Source organism: Brassica napus, chromosome C8, assembly GCF_020379485.1.
Source record: "Brassica napus cultivar Da-Ae chromosome C8, Da-Ae, whole genome shotgun sequence".
NCBI classification, from domain to species: Eukaryota; Viridiplantae; Streptophyta; class Magnoliopsida; order Brassicales; family Brassicaceae; genus Brassica; species Brassica napus.
Window position 1 is genome coordinate 49,024,358 of NC_063451.1, and position 20,752 is coordinate 49,045,109.

General features: G+C 33.0%; 4 protein-coding genes and 2 pseudogenes across 6 annotated transcripts; 1 reads left to right on the top strand and 5 right to left on the bottom strand.

Moving 5' to 3' along the window:
* Nucleotides 1–66: 66 nt before the first annotated feature.
* Nucleotides 67–2,928, bottom strand: LOC106375030 (uncharacterized calcium-binding protein At1g02270). The gene is made up of 10 exons (XM_048765853.1): nucleotides 2,774–2,928; nucleotides 2,608–2,697; nucleotides 2,406–2,510; nucleotides 2,215–2,320; nucleotides 1,327–1,547; nucleotides 1,183–1,259; nucleotides 1,019–1,103; nucleotides 798–929; nucleotides 488–709; nucleotides 67–413 (listed from the first exon to the last, which is right to left on the bottom strand). The coding sequence occupies exons 1-10, from the start codon at nucleotides 2,774–2,776 to the stop codon at nucleotides 186–188; spliced, it is 1,269 nt and encodes a 422-aa protein (XP_048621810.1). The 5' UTR covers nucleotides 2,777–2,928; the 3' UTR covers nucleotides 67–185.
* A 1,953-nt stretch (nucleotides 2,929–4,881) lies between these two features.
* Nucleotides 4,882–6,839, bottom strand: LOC106377345 (translocase of chloroplast 33, chloroplastic-like). 2 transcript variants are annotated; one of them, XM_013817565.3, is made up of 8 exons: nucleotides 6,736–6,839; nucleotides 6,532–6,629; nucleotides 6,353–6,460; nucleotides 6,147–6,271; nucleotides 5,672–5,936; nucleotides 5,531–5,599; nucleotides 5,290–5,451; nucleotides 4,882–5,190 (listed from the first exon to the last, which is right to left on the bottom strand). In XM_013817565.3, exons 2-8 carry the CDS (start codon nucleotides 6,625–6,627, stop codon nucleotides 5,122–5,124), a joined length of 894 nt encoding a protein of 297 aa, XP_013673019.2. In that variant the 5' UTR covers nucleotides 6,628–6,629; nucleotides 6,736–6,839; the 3' UTR covers nucleotides 4,882–5,121.
* Nucleotides 6,838–8,924, top strand: LOC125591497. Of its 2 annotated transcripts, XM_048765855.1 has the most exons (3): nucleotides 6,838–7,107; nucleotides 7,168–7,352; nucleotides 7,421–8,924. In XM_048765855.1, the coding sequence occupies exons 1-3, from the start codon at nucleotides 7,077–7,079 to the stop codon at nucleotides 7,682–7,684; spliced, it is 480 nt and encodes a 159-aa protein (XP_048621812.1). In that variant the 5' UTR covers nucleotides 6,838–7,076; the 3' UTR covers nucleotides 7,685–8,924. The 2 variants fall into 2 exon arrangements, with proteins under 2 accessions (XP_048621812.1, XP_048621811.1); XM_048765854.1 differs by having other exon boundaries at nucleotides 6,969–7,352.
* A 37-nt stretch (nucleotides 8,925–8,961) lies between these two features.
* On the bottom strand, nucleotides 8,962–10,101 carry LOC106375029 (F-box/kelch-repeat protein SKIP6-like). Its single transcript, XM_013814930.3, has one exon. The coding sequence runs from the start codon at nucleotides 10,099–10,101 to the stop codon at nucleotides 8,962–8,964; it is 1,140 nt and encodes a 379-aa protein (XP_013670384.2).
* A 309-nt stretch (nucleotides 10,102–10,410) lies between these two features.
* Nucleotides 10,411–13,396, bottom strand: LOC111204191 (annotated as a pseudogene).
* Nucleotides 13,397–13,581: 185 nt separating this feature from the next.
* On the bottom strand, nucleotides 13,582–15,636 carry LOC106375028 (annotated as a pseudogene).
* Between the last annotated feature and the right edge of the window lie 5,116 nt (nucleotides 15,637–20,752).

Genomic DNA, 20,752 nt, shown 5'->3' on the forward strand with positions numbered 1-20,752 from the left:
CGTGTTAACGAGTCAATTATCGCGATTACTGTAATTAGTTGAATATTTAAAGAGAACGTATCAACCCCCTAATATAAAGTTCTTTTTTTAATTATTATTTAACTCAATGTCGATTCGATCAAAAGCATAGTTGTCTGAAACAGAGTTATGCTATTACCAAAGTTCAAAATGATTTATCTCAACAACTATACAAAACTTTTACTAGAGATTATTTTGACCAGTGAGAATTGTACTGTGAGACAAGCGTGGTCGGAGAGACTGTAATCTTCCGGCCACAATCCTTTCTCTGTTTCTTGCGGAAACAAAACCGCTTTCTTCACTTTCAATCCAACTGCTTCTTCTTCCTTCTTACTCTCCATCACCCTCTCTTTGCACTTTTTAGACTGATCCACCGTCCTCATGTTCCAAGTTTTCTGACAATACATTAACCACATACATCAGAGTCTTCGAACTTAACATTTTTATTGGTTTGTGGCTTTCGTTTTACCCTAAGTTTTTCATAGTCGAAGACACCATTTCGAGCAAGATCAGCTCGAACCCATAGCTCTTTTGTCTCTTGGAAGCTAAGTCCATGTGGTATACCCGTTAGATTTGCCTTTTGAAGTGCTTGGCAGAATCCAGAGTAAGTTAGTGAATCACTTTGCTTATTTCCCCCAAGAAAGGCAAATGCCTTATTGTCTTCAGCTATGGAAGCTTTCTGTAGTTGATACTGGAAACACCATCAAGATATATCAAGAATTATACAAAAAGTGATTAACAATCTTTGTTTGTGAATATTTGCAATCAATCTCACTCACCTTGATAATGCTGAAAACAGCTTCCACCCAACTTGTTCTCGATGGTTTTCTTGAATTGCTCCTAGTAGGGTTACAGAGCCATATGAAATCAACTCCGCATATGTTACCCCTGTGGTTTCTATGGCTAACCCACTGAAGATATATAAGAAGAAAAACGGTTAAGGATGAACCAGGCTTTAATAACAGTGAGGATGGAGGAAAGTTGGTAGGAGATTTCTAACCTTATGAGCATCATCATATGATGATATGAACCCTTGAGATCTCAAGAATTTGTACACATGCCCACGCTTGCTTCCATTCCAGTCACTAAAATTCAAACTCTATGATCAGATTGTATTTATGGAGGGAGACATTTTGAAATACTCTTTACGACAAAGAAGCTCACCCGCGGAGAATAATGGGCATGTGAGTAAGTTTATTTTCCTTTTGGCAAGCTTCAAGATATTCGAGAATTTTGTAAACCTGTCAGGAGAACACAGAGGTGATCAAATCAAGATCAACGGTCCCCAAAAGAAGAAGGATGGCAAACCTGATGCAATCTTGCAATAGATAAAGTAGAATCATGTGGGAACAAGAGATGAGTGTTGACTATAAGAACTTCTTGCTGAACATCTTGTTTCCCATTAAGTGGGAAGGGAACAAGCGATCTGACATGTAAGAGCTGAGCAACACGGTCTCCAAAATCGTTAAAGAGCAGCTCCCGGTAATTTACAAGTTCAAAGTAGTCCTTATGTATGGCTGTTAAAAGACCTGTTAAGAAATAAATTCAATCAATCACAAATGAGACAAGAAAGAGACCTAACTTTGATCGCAAGCAAATCAGATAGATCACAAATGTATCTTTGGATAGTCCCATCTACGTTCTCTCTAATCTACTGTTAACTGACGCATGTCAAGCCTCTTAAGATTCTTAATGACTTTGGAAAGAAATGTTATACCTAGAACAATTTAGCAAGAACAGTATCCTTGTACTCCTAAGTCCTAACAAGTTGCGGGAAAATTGTTTAAATTAACAGCATGATAAAATCTATAGTCTCGAAGTCATGGGTAACACCTATAAAGACTTTCATACTCCGGTATGTAATGCAGGCCACAGTTTACACAATTTGGTGGGAGAGAAACGCACGTAGACATGGGGAGAAGCCAAGAGATATTGATTGCTTGACAAAGCTTGTGGACAAGTATATGAGGTTGAAGCTTTTATCACTAAAGGGTAGGGGAGATTATTATGAAGATGGTCTGATAACATGGTTTGGTGCACAACCAAACTCATGAATTGTATAGACAGTTATTTTGTGTTTCATAGAGTTGTAAGCAAAACAGAGTAACACTCTTGATGTAATACAGTTTTTCTGAATAAAATTTAACATTTATTCAAAAAAAAAAAAAAAAAAAAAAATGGAGAACCTTTACTTACCATCGCCACGACGGTTTGTTCTAGGCAACTGGAAAATAGTGTAGCCTGCAGTGGCAAGGCGATCATGGTACATGTTCACCAATTCTTCATTTGCAACCCAAACTTCCTAATGAACAGTCACAATTCTCTTTTAACCACATACAAAAGAGTCAACGTTGACTTTTTAAAGAATTATATTATAATCTTATTACCTGTAGACAGATCACGGAAGAGCGTTGATGGAGTAACAACTCTAATATATCCTGGTTCCGAGTATACCAAAGGTCGCGAGAATGGCTCTCTCGATTGCTCTGATTCTGTACACACAACAAAACCCATGTCGTCTAGTGAGAAAATTTCGGAAAATCAAAAGACATGAGGAGGAAGAAGAAGGGAACAAACAAACAAACAAACCAGTTGATCAATGCGTTTATAAATGGGAGCCAAGATATTGAAAGTGGTACACGATATACTCGTTGAAGAAGCTAAGCTCGAGTTCAGTCTCTGCACAATCACATCTGATCTCTCACAAGTCGGAACAATATAAAAACTATCAAAAACTTGAGTCACGACTACTGACCATAACTGAAAGCGCTTTGTTGTGTCTGCCGGTAAAAAATATATGAGAGTCGTGAAGGGATGATGATGAATATGGACCGTTGATTGATGATGAGCCTCCCTCCTCCTCCTCCTCCTGTGATGCCTTTCTTTTCGAATTTACAAGCGGATGGATGGTTTCAGATTTATATATTTCTCTTTTTGGCACGACTGATTTTTTTATCAAATTTATTTAAATTCATGACTTTATGTGAACCGTTTATTTTTTATTTATTAAATACGTTCTTAATGTATACCACATATAACACGCTTTTGTAAGGTCCATGAAGTTTCATTCACAATTGCTACTAAATTTTCCATGTAATTTCGTTCGTCAATTAGACAATTACCATTAAAATTTTCCATGTAATTTCATTCATGACTGACTAAGCAAATTCTTCAAAAAAAATTCAATGATAGTAGCAATCTCTTATAAATCTGTGTCTATTGTCGACTTGTGGAAATATATATAGATTACAATGTTTGTGACTTCTCAATATTTTTTTTTAATAAACTAGTTTCTTATGTGTCGTGTTGTCGATAAAATTGTTAATTTTAGTGAATTAAAAATAATATATCTAATTGATATTATTAATTTTTATTTACTGATTCATGTCAATTCAATTTTAATTTAGATTATTAACATGTATATATTTTAATATATAATGTGATTTCATAAAAAAACGAAAATTTCGCATAAAACCTTGATATTGAAAAAATTCTTCCTTTCAAAACATTATGTTAAGCAATATAATGTTATATATTTTCAAGATTAAAACATGTTTTCCTTATATCTATACATTTTTTAGATGGTTACAAAAATAATATAAAACCAGTTACCTTTTGTTGACTAAAAAATATTTTATGATTACTATTAATGAGATGATCATCAATTTTTTGCATATTAGTTTTTCGTTAAAACTATTACCCACACTTTCTTTACATGTTTATTAGGATAAAAAATAAATAAACTATAAAACTTAAATTTTTTTTACTAATATAACATAATTTTCAAAAACAAATCTTAAAAAATTGGTATTATTTTATTTCTTAAAAAATATTAAAACAAATATTTTAAAATACTTATTTATCATAAGCCTATTTTTATCAAATACTTTTAATAAACTAAAAGTATTATACTTAACCATATCAAAAAAAATATTTGTTTTTGCTTAATATTTACTTTTGGTTTTAATTAACTATTCTTTATACTTTAAATTCAATATTTACAAAAAAAAACATACAAGCAAATCAAATTCATATGTTTAGTATTATTTAAAATAAATTTGAAAATATTATTGGTATATTTATTTAGTTATTTTATATTTAATTTTCAATATATATATATATATATATATATATATATATATATATATATATATATATATATATTTAATATATTAAGTTATACATAATTTTATTATCTAAGGTAACAAATTAACCTGAATGCAAATAAGAAACTACTCAAAATTTTATGTGTTTAGATCAAAAAACAATTATAGTTGAATACAAATAATTATATGCAGTCTAATACACCTAAATAATAACTAAACTAACTAGATATTATATATTTAAAATTCTCTATGTAATTAATATAGCAAATAATTTTAAAACTAAGTCCATGTCCGGTAATTTTTAGGACTGGGCGGATTCGAGCTGCAGGCTTCAATCCTAATTGACATATCTACTCTACTTTACTTAGAAAATATCTAATAAAACAATCAGTCATTACTAACTAATGAAAAACCCAAATATCTTTGGAGAGGAGTAAGATATTAATGATGAGAAATGAGAGTCATGCTTCTTGTCTCATGTCGGTGACCTTGACCCGGTTCCTACCAAAGCAACTTTTTATTCTTTAAACAAAACTGCCATGGGTCAAGTTGCTTAATCACGTCGTATAAAATTTATGTATCTTTTTTCTTTTGTCTACGCATAAATAAATATTAACGTTGGGTTAGAATCATTATTATTCTTTCTAAAATAGTTGTTTCTGTTACACACGAATTATTGTTGTTGATAGTTAAACGATTTATATTTGAAAAAATATAATAGTAAAGCTCATGACCAATCATAGTGCAAAAAAACCCATTTAGCAGTTAAATTTCATTGGGCTATAGCCCAGCACTCCTACTGAAGAGCCGGTCTTGACAAGCATGCTGTTTGGTTTAGTCGGATACAGAGGAAGAAGACAACAGATAACTTGACAATTTAAAGCAAAAACTCAGAGACAAAGAGGATGTAAATGATTCGAACATAAAGCCGGAAACAAGAAAAAAAAAAAAAAAAAAGTCTTCTCTGTTTAGTTGGATCAACAATAAAACAGAGCTCTTAAAGTGGCTTTCCACTTATCTTGATGTCACTTCTGATTGCTCCTTGGATCATCTTAACGACAAAGTACTACAAAAAGAAAGAAAAGAAAAGTTTATTTAGCAAAGTTGGACAAGACAGTAACATCGAAGTGGTGTCTATAAAGTGGATGAAGTGTGTTCTTTTTACCTGAGCGGCGATGATAAGAGGGATGAGTTTCTTTCCTTTATCATCAGAGTAAGATCCATCCACCATCTTCTTGTCTACATGAATCGCTTTCTTCTGATTCGTTGCTACATCCGTTATCGCCTTAACCAGGTTTGGGATCCACGCTTCACCATTCGGTAATGCCTAAACCGAGAGAAAGAGATCAGATTAAGTGATTTTTTAACACTCTTTAAATCAGTTCAAGTCGAGAGATTAAACAAACCTTTTCTTCCTTGTCATTCTTGATGCATCTCCCACTGTTCTCCGCATACACAACCTCAATTGCAGAGTCCTACAAGCCAGTAGAAGCATTATAACTGATTCTTTTCCGAAACATGGTAATACTATTGTAAAGCCATAATACCTCAAACTGTTGTTTTCCCATCTTAGAACCAGCGCGGATGGTTTTGAGGAGAGAATCTGATCTCTTGGAGGAAAAAGTTTCGTAGGAAAGATCATCGGGTGGTGAGAATTGAGCATGAGTCAAAACAAGCAAGGTTTTGCACCAAATCTCTTTTCCAAAGGTTTGGGTGATAGCTTGAACAACTTGCTTATCTAGCTCATCCACTCGATACACATCCAGACGATCAACATAGAGCAACACATCTATGGTTCTGTTCACAAGAAACCTGGCCCCAAAATTGCGACAAGGTAAGCCCCAACACACAAAATCCAACTTGAATACTTCAGTTGAGCAAATTCACAATTTAATCACAAAGGAATGACATAAGCTCATATGAAACATGGAGTTATAATCACATAAACATGGAGTTAACCAAAAAAAAAGCCAATAAATGACAAACATAATGGAATTAAAAAGAGTACTAGTAGTGACTGACCCTTTGATTAACTCGAGGGCTTGGTGATTGACATAACCAGCTTCGACAAGGCCAGGGGTGTCAATAATGTTAATAGTGAAGCCTCCCATTGTTCTTGAAACCATCACTGGCCTCAAACCCTCTGCCTGAAGATTTGAAAAATGACTACACTTTCTTAATCCCAGCTTCAATTATTGCAAATTCAAATTCAATTGAGGCTTGCTTACCTGGAAAGGACTGACACGGACGACTTGTTCACCAATAAGAGAGTTGACAGTGGATGATTTTCCCACACCGCCTTTCCCCATTACAACAACTGTCAATGAGTTCATATCCTGCAAAATTACACATCCCTTAAGAGTATCACAAACAGTGCAAAGAAAACAGGAAAAAGAAAAGAAGAAACCTTTTGCTTCAATTTGGCGAAGAATTCAATTAACTTTTCCTGGGTAGCTGCTGGAAATTGCTGAAACCCAACCCATTCGCGAACATTGGACCCCATCACTCCAGAACCAAAACAAAACAAAAGGTTAAAGCTTTTATATATAGCGCTTACGAAATCGAATAAACGTTGAAAGAGACAATCTTTGAAAGACTCGAAGGAAGGTACCGTTGTGTGAGGTTTAGGAGAAAGAAGCCTCTTCTCAGGAAAGCGTTCTGGAGAGAAAACAAACAATGTCCATGTGACCTTATCAGAATTTACTTAGTGGATTTTATTTAACTTTACTCCTCTATTCTTCCATTATTTATTTAACGGCCGCATAACTTTATAAAATAAACAAATGGACCCCATCACTCCAAAACGAAAACAAACCGTTATAACGAATTTTAAGTTTAAATATTAAACAATCTCGTCTCTCGCGACTTTTACATCCAGTTTAATAGTATAAAAGTTTCTCTCTCTCGTCTCACTACACTAGTTTCTTGGACATCTTCTTCAACAACACATCGATGGATAAAGATAAAGGGAATTCAAATTCAGGTAGATTGATTCGCTTTTGTCTCAAGAATTTCTCTAAAATATTTTTTCTTTTTTATTTAGGCAACTATCCGTGGTGGAAGTATTCTCAAAACTCTAGAAGCATGATGGATACGATGAACTTTGACAAGGATAAGGGTCTGGGCAGAGAAGAACAGGGCATTAGCGAGCCCTTGGAAGTTTCCTTGCGTCCAAAGTATCTAGGTTTGGGTTATGGTTCGACGTCTTCACCTAAACCGAACGTTGTTGTAAGTTTCTTGATCTTGGTTTAGTTTCTTGTAAGATTATTCTCTGAGATTTGTGCTGTGTTGATCAGACTCTGAAACAGAAAGATAAAAACAACGACGCTGAACCCGACAAGAAGGAAGCTGATGATGACGTGGAAGAACAAGTTCGAAGATTCAAGGACGAGGTTGCAGCACTGCCACCACCACCAGCAGCTCGAACCAACACGACTAAAGTGACTGCCCGGAAGAAGAGAAAAGCTGCTACTCCCGTCAACTTGATCGTTAAAGCTAAGAGAAAGAAGGTTCCAGTAACGTTAGTGCCATACAGCGACGATGATGAGAGTGATGATTAGGATGCGTTTGCGAGAAGTTTCAGGTGCCCATTTTTTTTAATCCTTTTTAGCTAGGTACGTGGTACATGTACATATCTCTCAATAGGAAAACTAAGGAACGAGTGGTGATTTGGTTCGTGAGAGGTTGAGTATTTTTTTATGAAACCATGATTTGGATCTTTCGTCAGTCTTTATTTAGCATTTGTATGCGAGTTAGAGATGAAGGGAAAGAGTTGATAAACTTTTAGCATTAAGGTGGAATTAACCAATACAAAGAGACATGCTTTGCTTCTTAGTCTTGCACAGCACCGGAGGTGAACTGAGGCCATGTAAGCAAGTCCTTCATGGTAACAGAAACGAAACGTAGAAGTAAAGTGCTTCTCTATAAAACTTTAGATCACATCATAGACTCTCTTGAAAAAACTTGTTCCGTTCCTCTAAAAACGTATTAGTAAAGTGCATGCTCTATCACTTCGTTTTGTGCCTCTTAGCCACAGATTGCAAGAGCTTGTTCCTGTATAAACAACCTGGGATCTGTTGAGATTATCGTCTTCCATCTTCCTGTGAAGTTGTTTAGCCATTCTTCTGTTGATTGCTTATACAACATGACACTATCTGGTTAAGTTGCTGTTCTTCTGCCTGCCTGCCGTGTTGCTCCAAAACTTTAATAACATATCTGAGTCATGAACCTCTTTTGTATATCATCAACAAAATCCTAAGTCCAGGATGTTTAATGAATACAACTTTTACCTCATATGGAACTCTCAAGTGATTATTGATGAAAGAAATATCAAAATCTTTTCACCACTTGTCCTTGTTCAGATCAAGATTGTGATTTTAACTGCAGCAATTGGAGTTTAAGAAAGATCAAAACTTTATGGAACACAAGAGTAGAAGACAAAAACAAAAACGAAAACAAAAATTGAGTTTAGATGAAAACAGAATGACAGTTTCCCCAATGTCTTGCATCATCAATGTCTAGTGTTATGGCAGGGCTTGTGTTCCAACTTACTTACCGGAAGATGATGTCCACTGAGTCAAAGTTGTGAAGCTATCTCCAGGCAAAGCGCACAGAGGCATCGCTCAATGTTCGGACAAATAGTGTAACTAATCACAGAAACAGAAGTCAGCAACATGTTGCAAATATTATTATTCTATGTTATCTTCATACACTTTGACTCAAAGATTAAAAGCTTTCTGACTGAATTCCAAATTCTATAAAATCACACAAACATAAGATACCTTGAAAATAAAGTTTTGAAAAAAAAAAAAAAAAAAAAAAAGGCTTGAAAATATATTCAGACATAGAGAGAATCCGCAAATAACAAGTTAAGGCCAGTATATGATGAGTCTGAGAGGACAGCACCGGACCACTCAATGTTCCCCCAAACCTCCCATACCTCCTCCTCCTCCTCGCCTTCCTTGCGTCTTGTCATTTTGAGGGTAATCTCGGCATACCAAAGCTCCAAAATCTGATCAGGACCTTGGGCTTCCCAGAAGATGGCCATCCTCTGGACAGAGAAGGCGCATAGTTTGATAATGTGTTGCTGCTGCAGCTCTTCCAAACCCTTGACTTCCTTCCAACCAAACTCACGCGGCAAACGCCACAGTATTCTCCCGCCGATACCACGGCAGAAAAACGTCTGATCAAACAAACGCCAGTCGTTTCTATCATCCGGGTTAGTCTCTCTTTCTCCCTCTGCGCAAAACGTACTTTCGCTTGTCGAGAAAACAAAGATTTCACCATCCTCATCCACCGCGTAGACATGCTTCTCGTCCATCACCATACTTTCTTTGATTTTGAGGGGCATCTTGGGGGTAGACACAGACAACAACTCCCACGTTCCGGTTTCGATATCATATACCTCAACCCAGTTCGAGGAATCAGCCACATCCCAGCACCCTCCAAACACGTATATCTTCTTATTCTCCCCGTCCTCTATCAAACTTGCCGATGCTCCGCTTCGAGCCATCTTCATAGGCGTGATGCGGTACACTGTGTGCTCGATACAATTCAGAAACGTGACTTCCGATGTTGGTTTGCCGTTGATGAGTCCACCGATAGTATAGATCCCCAAATCCGTCTTCACAAAACATGATCCTGTTACCGGATACAAGTTCAAATTGACTCGTTTCAGCCGACGTTGCATGGGGTGGAGGACGAACCAACATGGGCTTGGATCGGGATACATGTGCATAAATACGTACAAGTATGGGTCCACGTTACCCATCCGATACCTCACGGCCCAGAATCTACTCGACACTGCGTAAAACCGGTGTCTCCTAGAGACCATAGCTAAGGCCACGAGGTCCAATCTCGACACCTGGGCCAGGCAGTCCACAAACACATCATCTGGCAGCGACCACAGCCCACACACCTTCGTCTCATTCTTCCTCGTCTTCAATGCCAATTGACTACATCCACATCTTCCTTTCATTGATTTGATTACCGCGCTAGGCTTTCTATGAGAGAGGATCCAGACACAAACCTGATTAGAACCACGCCTGATTGTGTCTTCAATTTATTTTTATATTTATATATACCATTGTCGTCTGAGAAAAAAGGAAAGAACATTGAATCATTGGAATGAATGGATGAACCAAGCGGTTTAGGACGGTTCAGTTACAAAATCTAATTTCAAAACCAAAATTAACTATTCTTATTCACAATAGATATGCGTTTCATTATTTAAATGTTACATGAAAATAAGTTCATGATATATTTCATAATTGAAACCCTCCTATATAGGAGTAGTATTTATGTGCGTTTCCGCATTTACTTTTTCTTTTCTTTTAAGAAATTTTAAATTTGGTTGTTTGATTCAATATCATTTTCATAATGTTATTCATAAATACATTTTTTGATATTTTAGAATTATTCATAAATAATCAAAATTGAATTTAGTGTCGAACATATTAAGATATACATATTAGTGTCTTTGTGTATGTGTATATACTTGCATGAGTGTTACCTTTAAAAACGTCTTCATTAATAGGAGCCAGCTGGAGATATCTGATTAGAGGAATGTAATCACCTTCGTCGAAACCCCACATCCTGGAGACGTTCATTACCATGGCGGAGGCTTGCCGGAATGCCGTCGTGACGGTGGCTCTTCCTTTAGACGCCATATCAGCCGCAGTCAAACTTTTACCCGGTCAAGTATCATCAAGTCTCTCTTATCTCCTCATCACACGGTTACGCTATCTTTTGCGGAATCATTCAAACATGATTTGATCAGTTGCAGCTTGTCTGCATTCAGGGGCGTCCCTGAAATGTTGTGTGCCATAAACATTTTAGTAAGATTTTAACAAAAACTTTTTTTTATAAATTTGGAGGTTTTTTCAATGTAAATTTTTTTAACAAAAATTGGGGATTCTAGTACAATATTTCACTTCGGGACCACCCTTGTCTGCATTTCCCTGAATCAGCAGTATCAGTATTAGTACTAGACCGTTTAGGTCCTTCCCTATCAGCTTGAGGTCCTCTATCTTTGTATAAATCGGTATTTTGCATGTTTTAAAAAGTTTATACTGAATCAATACAAGAATCCACACGCCTACAAATAGAAAAGAGAAGACGGATTTATGAACAAAACCTTTTCTAAGCTTTTCAGCATTATCTTTTCCACGTTGGAAATAATCCGCACTATAACTAGAAAGAATGTTAAACTCTGATTTCGGCCGACCCATAAGCCTGTTCTCTTGCAGAAGCTTCTTGGCAGCTTCAATGTTCTTCAGCTTGTATCTACATCATCCATCCGAAGAAACCATTAATCATTACAATACTGAAAACACTTGTCTTCAATGATCAATCTATGAGAAAGGTATTCATATTCGATGGGAGTTGCATTTGTGCTATTCCGGTAGTACACTACTCCACTGTGTTGAGCTCTTTTCTGAGCTACGCTTCTTAACCTGAGAAAGTTTTTGGAGACCGAATCTAATTCTTTCTACATTTTTACATTAAATTCCTAGAAGCAAATGAACTTTAAGATGATCAGGTATCTTATTTAACTCATCTTCCACTCGTTTCAATTCGTTTCAACTTCCACAAGACTCTTTTCTGTTTTCTTCACCAGTTCTTATTCAATATACTTGGCTGTCAATAAAACGAAAGGAATTGTTGTCATGGGCCTTAGTAGTTAGCCCTTTATACATTTTCAGGCCCATCTTAGGTTTTAATGGTCCAATCCCAAACCTAAACCTCGTACAATCATAGCTAAACTAAACCTTATAATTATTAAGGGAGTGAAGGGTAAATATTAATATTATGAATCACAAACTTAATCATTAAAAGTACTCATAAATCATGATTTATCTATCGGATGATTTATTTATTTAATTTTGATGTATAAAAAGATAAATTATCTTTCGCAAACCAATATAAATCAGATAATTACAGTAATAGATTATTTTTAGTTACCATAGCATTAATGAAAAATCTTGATAGGTTTCTCATCATAAACGTGACGATATTATCATTTAAATTATTTCTTCGTAGCAAGCCTTTCCTTAATCTTATCAACCATCTTAGACTTCACCTGAAAAGTCTTTGTCAACACATCTTCCGACAAAGCAGGTTCCGCCGTAAAAAGCGTCGCTGCAACAGAAACCGCTCCTGGTAGCTGACTATTAAACACCGACAAAATCGATGCTGGAGATCTGCCATTATTTTTTCTGAAAATGCACAAGCCCTCTTGGCAAAACAAAAACTTCACCAATCTTAATGGTTTTTGAGAAAAGCTTGTTTGCCGTCGTGATAAACCCAACTTCAACTAAAAATAAAAAATAAAAAATAAATCCAACTTCGAGGACGTAAACGACTTCAGTGGCGCGTGGGTGAGTATGAGGTGTTCCAACCACCCGGCGTATAGTCTATACGTGCTAAAGAGACGGAAAGAGTGTTTAGCCCTGGGATCTTCTCCACGTTGGCTCCAGTAACGGCGGTGGTGGAGTTTAATTTATGACTGCGGGTTTTGAAATTCCGGCAAAGAAGAAGTCGGACGACGTGATGTTTGACGTTTCTTTGCATGGAGATCCATTCAATTTGTTCCTGTGATGCGCACATTGTGCCATTTATCATGTATCACAAGGCATATTTGTTTATGATGTAATTATTCATCATTCACTAAATCCCTGATTTTAATATATTGTCATTAAATATGTAATTGACTTAGAACCTTGTTGATTCAGTCATCCTTACGAACTCAACTGTATTTTGATATGAAATCTACTCGGGTCCCTATTTATGAATTACTTGTTCTTCCTAAACGATACGAGTTTTAAATTATGTTAGTTTATTTTCGATATACCATAGAAATGTCACAGAAATATATCGAGAGATTTCAAAGTTGGACAAAGTATTTAAAACAGTATGATAAATTAAATATCTTAATAGAAGTTAGTAATATAAGATAACATAAACCACAGGGATCGTATAATGTTAATATAATGTAATATAAGAGTTTTAAATTATGTTAGTTTATCAGCAACGCAGAGATCTTGAAGAGCATCGGGATCGTATGCATGAATCGAACCGATAATATAAGATAACACGATGGTAATGAATATTCTTGAATTCATCAAGGCTAAAAATGTGACGAAATTACTACTGTTTAGTTTGAGAAAAGAAGCTCCAGGTTCTTGATAATAAGGGATAACTGGATCATCTTTTTGGTATTTATAGAACTTAATTAGACCAGTCCTGTTGATTGACAAGTCATTGCTTGAGAAAAACAAAACAATTCATTTGTCTTTACCAAAATATGAAATGTACATCAAAGCTAAGTAGGTAAAAAACTATAGCTTTCTAAAAAAAAAAAAACTATAGCTTTCTGACATGTCTTTCACTACAACCAATTCTAATTTTAAACGACACGAAATTTATTTACGTATATTTATTTTTTAACTAATAGAAGTAAAAAATAAAATTTTATATTTTACATTTTAGAATAAATCCCACATTGGCATATTGTCCTATTTTACAATCTCTGTTTTTCCTCTAATCAACGACATTTCATAAACTTTTCTCTAACAGTTTACATATATTATAGTCTACCTCCCATCGTATTAGAAGAGAAATCAAAGAAAGTTGGGAAACAACGAACCAAACCACAAAGACATTGAGGAGAAGAAGCTGGTGGAGGAAATAGAGATTGGTTAGATGAGTGTGGGAATGAAAGATTACTAAACGGTGGTGACGGCCAATTTGACGCCGCGATTAACGGTGAAAGGGTTGTTTGTTTGGCCGGGTTTAGGCCGTGAGCAATACCCATCGCCGTCAAAAGTTGGTTGTGCATTCCAAAGTCTAATGTCGCCTGAGGAATATATGGATTTGTTCCCATTATTGACATCACCTGCAATTACAACATTATTTTACAAATTAGTTTTTTTTAGAAAGGGTTTTATTTTATAAATTATTTTCTGATGTCTATATAAAATACATATATTAGCAGCAATGAGCAGCTCTATATATATGATAATCTTATGTTTATACATACAAAACAAAGAAATTCAACAATTAATCATAACTATATATTATTCCCTATTTCTCTATTGAATTTTGTTGATATCAGAAAATGCTCTCAATTTATATAAATAAAAAATCTATATGTTAATTATACACTCTTCAAAATTATTTGTATTTTGAACAATGAACATAAAATATGTTTTAACTTGAAACAAACACAATATATGTGATATAAGAAAACTACAATATACTAATTTAAAAATAATCGTGTAGACTGTAGATCATTAAAACGTTATATCATCTAATCGACCATCTAAAATGTGTAATTAATTGACCGTCTTATTCTTTTTGACACCCAACTATGTTTAGAACAACCAGCAACTATATGTAGAGATATAGGTACTATATATAAACATACATATACTAAATAAAATTATAATATGGACCTGGAGTTGAAGTTGAAGATTTTTCATATACTCAATGGTCTTATCGAGAACCGAAACCTTATCCGTCTGAAAATCGAAAAAAAAACACTGCCGGTCATTAGAAACCGGAACTTTAAGGCAAGATTGCTTAATATATGGAACTATACATGTATTACAAAGTGTATTATTATAGAGAGAGTAAGAGATAGCGAGGGAATAATATATTAAAATATACCAACCTTGTGACAGTTAGGAACAAGCTGCTGCAGAGTACGCATCTTGTTACTCATCATATCATCTCTTATTCTTCTCTTGGAACTTTTTCTTGTCACTAAAGGAACCTTTCTTGAAAAATCCTCTGATTCATCCTACACAGAAATCCGCGGAGGCAAAAGAAGTTAAAACAAAAAAGGTCAAAATGAAGAATATACAAAGACATCAAGGTCTCAGGTTACAATTACATATATCAAATATATGTCGACTTACATCACTTAAAATCTGAACACGACGCCGTTTCGGCTTTGCATGCTTGTTTCTCAAAAAACGTCGATTATATTCTGAATAATCTTTGATATGAAGATGATGATCACCGGTTTCAGAATGTTCATCAGGGACAACCAACGTCAAATCTTTCTCGGAGTTTTCTTCTTCTTTACGATTCTCTGGAACAATTTGAAGATGAAAATTTGCTTGATGATAATAAAAGTAGTCGTCGCTCCATTTTAAACCGTTGGTTATACGATCTTCATCACTTCTTGCTCTTACTGATATATCTTGATCTTTCAAAGCAAGCGATTCGACATCGTTTGTCCATTCCAGTCCCATGAAATCTTGATTATTCAACCTGAAATAATAGTAAATTATTAGGGTTTACGAGATTAATTAATGAAAAAGAAAAAGGATCACTACTGAACTGTAAGACAAGAAACCTAAACTATGAACTCTGCCTTTTTAAGTATACGTACATGTTAACAAACCAAAGAGATATCGGAGATAAGAGGATTTGAGAAAATTATTCTTTGGCGGAGGGGGCTCAAGATTTGTCCGAGAAAATGGAATCCCATTTCATTTTATATAAGAACATTCGGTGTCAGCAAATTTAGTGGCCCACTAGTATTACGCCACGTTTCTTACTATGAATGGTTCTTTTGGTTTTCTATAGAAAATGATTTTTGACGTACACTGACAATAATACAACAATCCGACTAGATTCTTTAATACCTAAAGGAGTGAGGACAGGAGGTTAAAGTTTTTTTTTTTTTTGAAAAAGCAGGAGGTTAAAGTTATGACATTTAATTTGCCTAATATGAATTGCTTTTAAACATTAAACTCGGTCTTTTAAACATTAAACTCAAACGATGAACACATCTTTCTCTATCTTATTGAAATAGAAGTACCTAAAAATTTTGTTTGGTAACTTTGATAGTAGTAAAAAAAAAACTAATACTATTTGGAAACATGGATAGCTTAATAAGATAAATTTATTATTTCATGCTTAAAACTTTTAGTTTACACTAAATGGACTTTTAATTCTCTTATATCTTTGACCCGTTTTTGTGTTGGTCCACCAATGATAATCAAATAATGCTCTTTGACATACATACAAAGCGTTTTATTCCGTATCAAACCAAATCATAGAAACCAAAACTGAAATATTTCTTAACAATAATATTTTTTAACAGTACCATTCTATGGAATTCCTGTTACACAATACAGTAAAAAAATACATAGTTTAAACATATTAACAAAAGTAGTCAAACTAGAACCGTTAACTTTTCATTTTTTAAAGTTTGTATATACTGTAAAATATGCATTCGCGCAATCGCGCGGATCAAGATATAGTTGATATTAAAGTGTTGATTAACTTCTTTTATTTTGTGTGCAACTAGTGTTGATTAACTAAATTATTTTTAAAAAAAAATCTAAAGGTCTACATGCACACAACTCAATCTCGATGTATATATGCATGCATTGATGAATATAAGACACACCTAGAACTGTAATGCACAAACGTGCAGGACCATTTTATACTTCTCGTTGCTTGTCGTCGTTATACTTTATCTTTGCGTTAAAAAAAAAAAATCAAATATCAGATATTCAATCGGCTCAAAGTATAGCGAAAAATAAAATGAGTTCAAAAAAAAAAGTATAGCGAAAATAATTGATGGTCTCTGGATATGTAAAACAGTGGACCAACTACAACCACAAGTATCACATAATCGATTTTTTTGTTGTTTCCGCGCAAGGATAGACGTAATACTTTTTATGTTTCATTATAAGTGTCACTTTGATATTTTTCATAAATTAAAAAAAATTGTATAATAGATTAATATATTCTTATTTAATATATGATTAATTAAATAATAATGATTTAAATAAAAATCTATTGGTTATTCAAAAGAGTAAAAAGTATATTTAATATATAAATTTACATTAGAATTGTAGAATAACACTTATTTTGAAACAAAATAAAAAATCTAAAGTGACAATTATTATGAAACATAAGGAGTAAATCATAAGTCATTTTATCAAATGAAAATTCGCTGATTATTTAGGTGCTAAACGGTCCCTGGAAAAAGTTCGAACCAAAACTATTCGTCATAAAAGATGACGAGAGAATAATTAACTAAAATACTTGTATAAATTAATTAACTGATGGATCTATATTATTCTATGTATGTATTTGTGGTATAAGTGTTTATGATATTTCAATATAATAAGAAATTTTTTGTTATAAAAACCCGTTTCTTAACTTTTAACTAAAAAAATAAGAACCGGCTCTTAAACAAAATATTTAAGAACCGATTCTTAGTTTTTTTAGTTAAAAGTTAAGAGACGGATTCTTATATTCCGGTAAAAACTCTACCATAAGAACCCTACCATAAGAACCCCCATTAACGATGCTGGTGTCCCAAAAAAAATAAAATAAAAATAATTCAATATCATCGGACATTGCAAAGTTATGATACTAGGACGCTTATTCTCCCAAACACTAATGTTCGATTATTTCAGCTAATAATAGATTCAGAGGCGTGCTTACAGTTATTGAAAAAGACATTCGCCTTAGGTCCCCGAATAATATTACTTTTTTTAGGGTCTCAAAATTTAAAATAATTTCTAGTTTAGTTGCTTAAACTTATTTTCTAAAAAAAATTTTCCACGAGAATCGATTAATTCACTTTCTGAATCTATGTATTTTTTTATATGACATAATATAACATATTTACGTAATAAATTTATTTTTGTAAGTGTTAAATTTGTGTATTTGCCGAAAATGATATATCGTATTAAAAAAATATTTCCATTATAATTGTATATAAATTTATTTTTAAAATTTGTTTTAGGCCCCTAAAACTATTCTCACGGCACTGAATAGATTTCATAACTATGATAGAGGAAAAGCAAAAATAAACAATAGTTTTAGGGTTTTATCCAGAAACCCACGTGGGTTGTGGCCCTAGATCTATATACTACTATAACGAATAGTGTGTTTCTTGTCTTCAGTAACCCCACGACACATTTATTGGAATTTTATTGTCACGTCACCATCACCCATACACCGAGCAGGTGCGATGGTCCAGGTTATTATTGATGCCTAGTAAAATATGTACTTCAAAACCATCGCTCTCTATGGGATAAGTTTTTAGTGAAATTTGTTGCTGAAAAACGATAAAAAGTCCAGTACTTAGAAAATATTTTCTCCAACAGAAATCATAATAAAACTACTCTATATCAAACCAACAAGATTTTTTTTGTATGGGGGTAAGTGAGTGAATGAATTATTGAAGCAAAATACTATTGTTATGTTTAAAGAATGTTAGATAAGTATTTATGTACCTCGCTTTGAATCAAATGGGCCTGAAAACCCTAAAGGAGAGGAAGAAAATGCGTGTCGTTCACGTGAAACCTCGTGATGGACATGCTTGTATGTCTGACACTCGGTGCTTTCAGTTTTGTTGGTGTCTTAGCGAACGACGAAGCAAAACCTCAGCCACTCCATCGCTTCCATCTCCTAAAAAAGACAACGACCTTTCGGAGTATAAGTTCTAATCTACAGTACACAGTTCAAATAATTGAAAATTGGAAAAGGTTTGCATTATCCTTATCAATATTCTAAAATATATTTTCTCCCGTCATTTATCTTGGGACCGAAACATGAAATTCTTTTAGTTTTGTATGTAATCGACCTAATGATCGATATTTCAACACCAGCACACCATCCTTTTCTTTTTTAAAAACACAATACCATAGCTAAAAATCTAAGTCCTTTTAACACAAAAACCAGATGAAATCATTATACAAGAGCATGATTAATAGGATAGACTCTAAGGGAATTTTTAGACCATGATTTGACTTTTTTTTTAATAGACGTATTTTATATCTCTTATTTATGATACATTTTTTAGTGTTTCTTAGTTAAAAACTATTTTTTAATTTCTAATTACACTAAGATACCTTCCCTAAGAGACCCATTGATCATGGTTTAAGTACATATGAACATGAAGACATACATCGTGTAAGTGTAACTAATTCTCATCGTATTTTTTTTGTTAAATATGTAATTGTAAGCAGTATGTATATGAGTATATTATATAAAAATGGCTTTGTATAATCCTCTATATATTAATTGAGGATTTTTTAAAAAGTTATAACCTAAATTTTGTAAAAATTAAAAAAAAACCCTATCCTATGTGGTACTTGGTATGTCTTCTAAATCTTATTTCAAAGAATTCTAGAGCACCTTAGATAAACTATAGTCTAAAAAATTATACTCTCTAGCAAAATAATATTTCGCAGGCTATAGTTGGTCGCATATATCAAATATTTATTGTTTCGCATGTTTTCCTTAAATAAAACCTACGGAATTACCTAATGTGATTAAAATATATATATAGCAATTAATGATTTCAAATAATAAATTTTTGATAACAATCTCTATACTTTTTATCATTTTATTTATTTATTTATTATTAAAATAAATTACATAATTAGATTAATCATATAATAAAAATCTAGATTTTTTTTGTATATATTGTATTTTGAATTTTTCAAAACGAGTATAAATTACTAAAATTATTAAAAGTCTCAGATAAACTTTTATGATCAAGGTTTAAATTTTTTCTATATTAAGATACAATGATTATAAGACCATATGAATAAATAATCTTATTTAAATAGGTTTTTATGTTTATATATATATATATATATCATATCGTTTAAATTAAACTATACATCGTATGAAAATGTTACTTATATTTTGATATTTGCATTGAACATATATTGAAAAGTTAATATTTTAATTTTGAAACCTTCATTGTTTTTTAAATGATTATAAATTATTGAAATTATTCCACATTAAAAAAGTCGTTGGTGTAAATTTTTGTTACATAAATATGCAAATAATCATAAAATCATATGAGTAGAAACTTCATTTAATAAATATCCATATTAAAAGTGTACTATATATATATGTTGATATCATTTAAATTTAATTATATATCATATACAATAGATAATATTGATTATTTTTATTTATTTACCATAAAATGATTGCGAATAAACAAGAATTATAGTTTGATTTATATGCACACTCCAATTTATTACATAATAGTAACTGACTTCTTAGTTATTTAATATATATACTTATTATTTTATTATTTCATAATATGCAGAAAAACATAAAAAAATAATAAATATATAATATTTATTCTGCAAAAGGTGTAGATCTTAACCTAAGTATGTATCTCTTTAATTATTTTAAATCATAAGCATTTTTTAAATCTCAGGTCAAAACAAACAAACGAAATGAGAATAAACTTCAAAATCAATATTTATATCGAACAATAACCAAAATGAAAAAAAAGAAAAATATTGAAAATAGATAGGATTGACACATGAACGTAAACTTTTCATAACCATAATTAATTTTTAAATTACTAAATCATGATATAAAACCGAGGTGACATAGTTTCATTGTAATCAAATAGATCCGAGATTTTTCGACCTAAACGTTAGGTTCTTATACGGTAAGTGATTTTTTGACCTAAAATTTTATTAAAAATGAGACTAGCTCATCAGTAAACAAATTACGTAATTAAGAAAAGTTTAAAAATGTGTTATTTTCCCCGAAATTTGTACCTCAAAGACCCAAAAAGAGGCATCATGAAAAGCGCTTGAGCGTTTATTTTGGGCTAC

Bases quoted from the DNA above. Each gene is read 5' to 3' on its own strand.
- LOC106375029 (XM_013814930.3), bottom strand. From the start codon at position 10,101: ATGAAAGGAAGATGTGGATGTAGTCAATTGGCATTGAAGACGAGGAAG.
- LOC125591497 (XM_048765854.1), top strand. From the start codon at position 7,077: ATGGATAAAGATAAAGGGAATTCAAATTCAGGTAGATTGATTCGCTTT. The intron at 7,353-7,420 runs GTAAGTTTCTTG...TGTGTTGATCAG, and splicing joins CACCTAAACCGAACGTTGTT to ACTCTGAAACAGAAAGATAA.
- LOC106377345 (XM_013817565.3), bottom strand. From the start codon at position 6,627: ATGGGGTCCAATGTTCGCGAATGGGTTGGGTTTCAGCAATTTCCAGCA. The intron at 5,937-6,146 runs GTCAGTCACTAC...TTTTGGGGCCAG, and splicing joins GCCCTCGAGTTAATCAAAGG to GTTTCTTGTGAACAGAACCA. The intron at 5,191-5,289 runs GTAAAAAGAACA...TTCTTTTTGTAG, and splicing joins CTCTTATCATCGCCGCTCAG to TACTTTGTCGTTAAGATGAT.
- LOC106375030 (XM_048765853.1), bottom strand. The intron at 710-797 runs GTGAGTGAGATT...TGGTGTTTCCAG, and splicing joins CTGTTTTCAGCATTATCAAG to TATCAACTACAGAAAGCTTC. The intron at 414-487 runs GTAAAACGAAAG...ATGTATTGTCAG, and splicing joins TCGACTATGAAAAACTTAGG to AAAACTTGGAACATGAGGAC.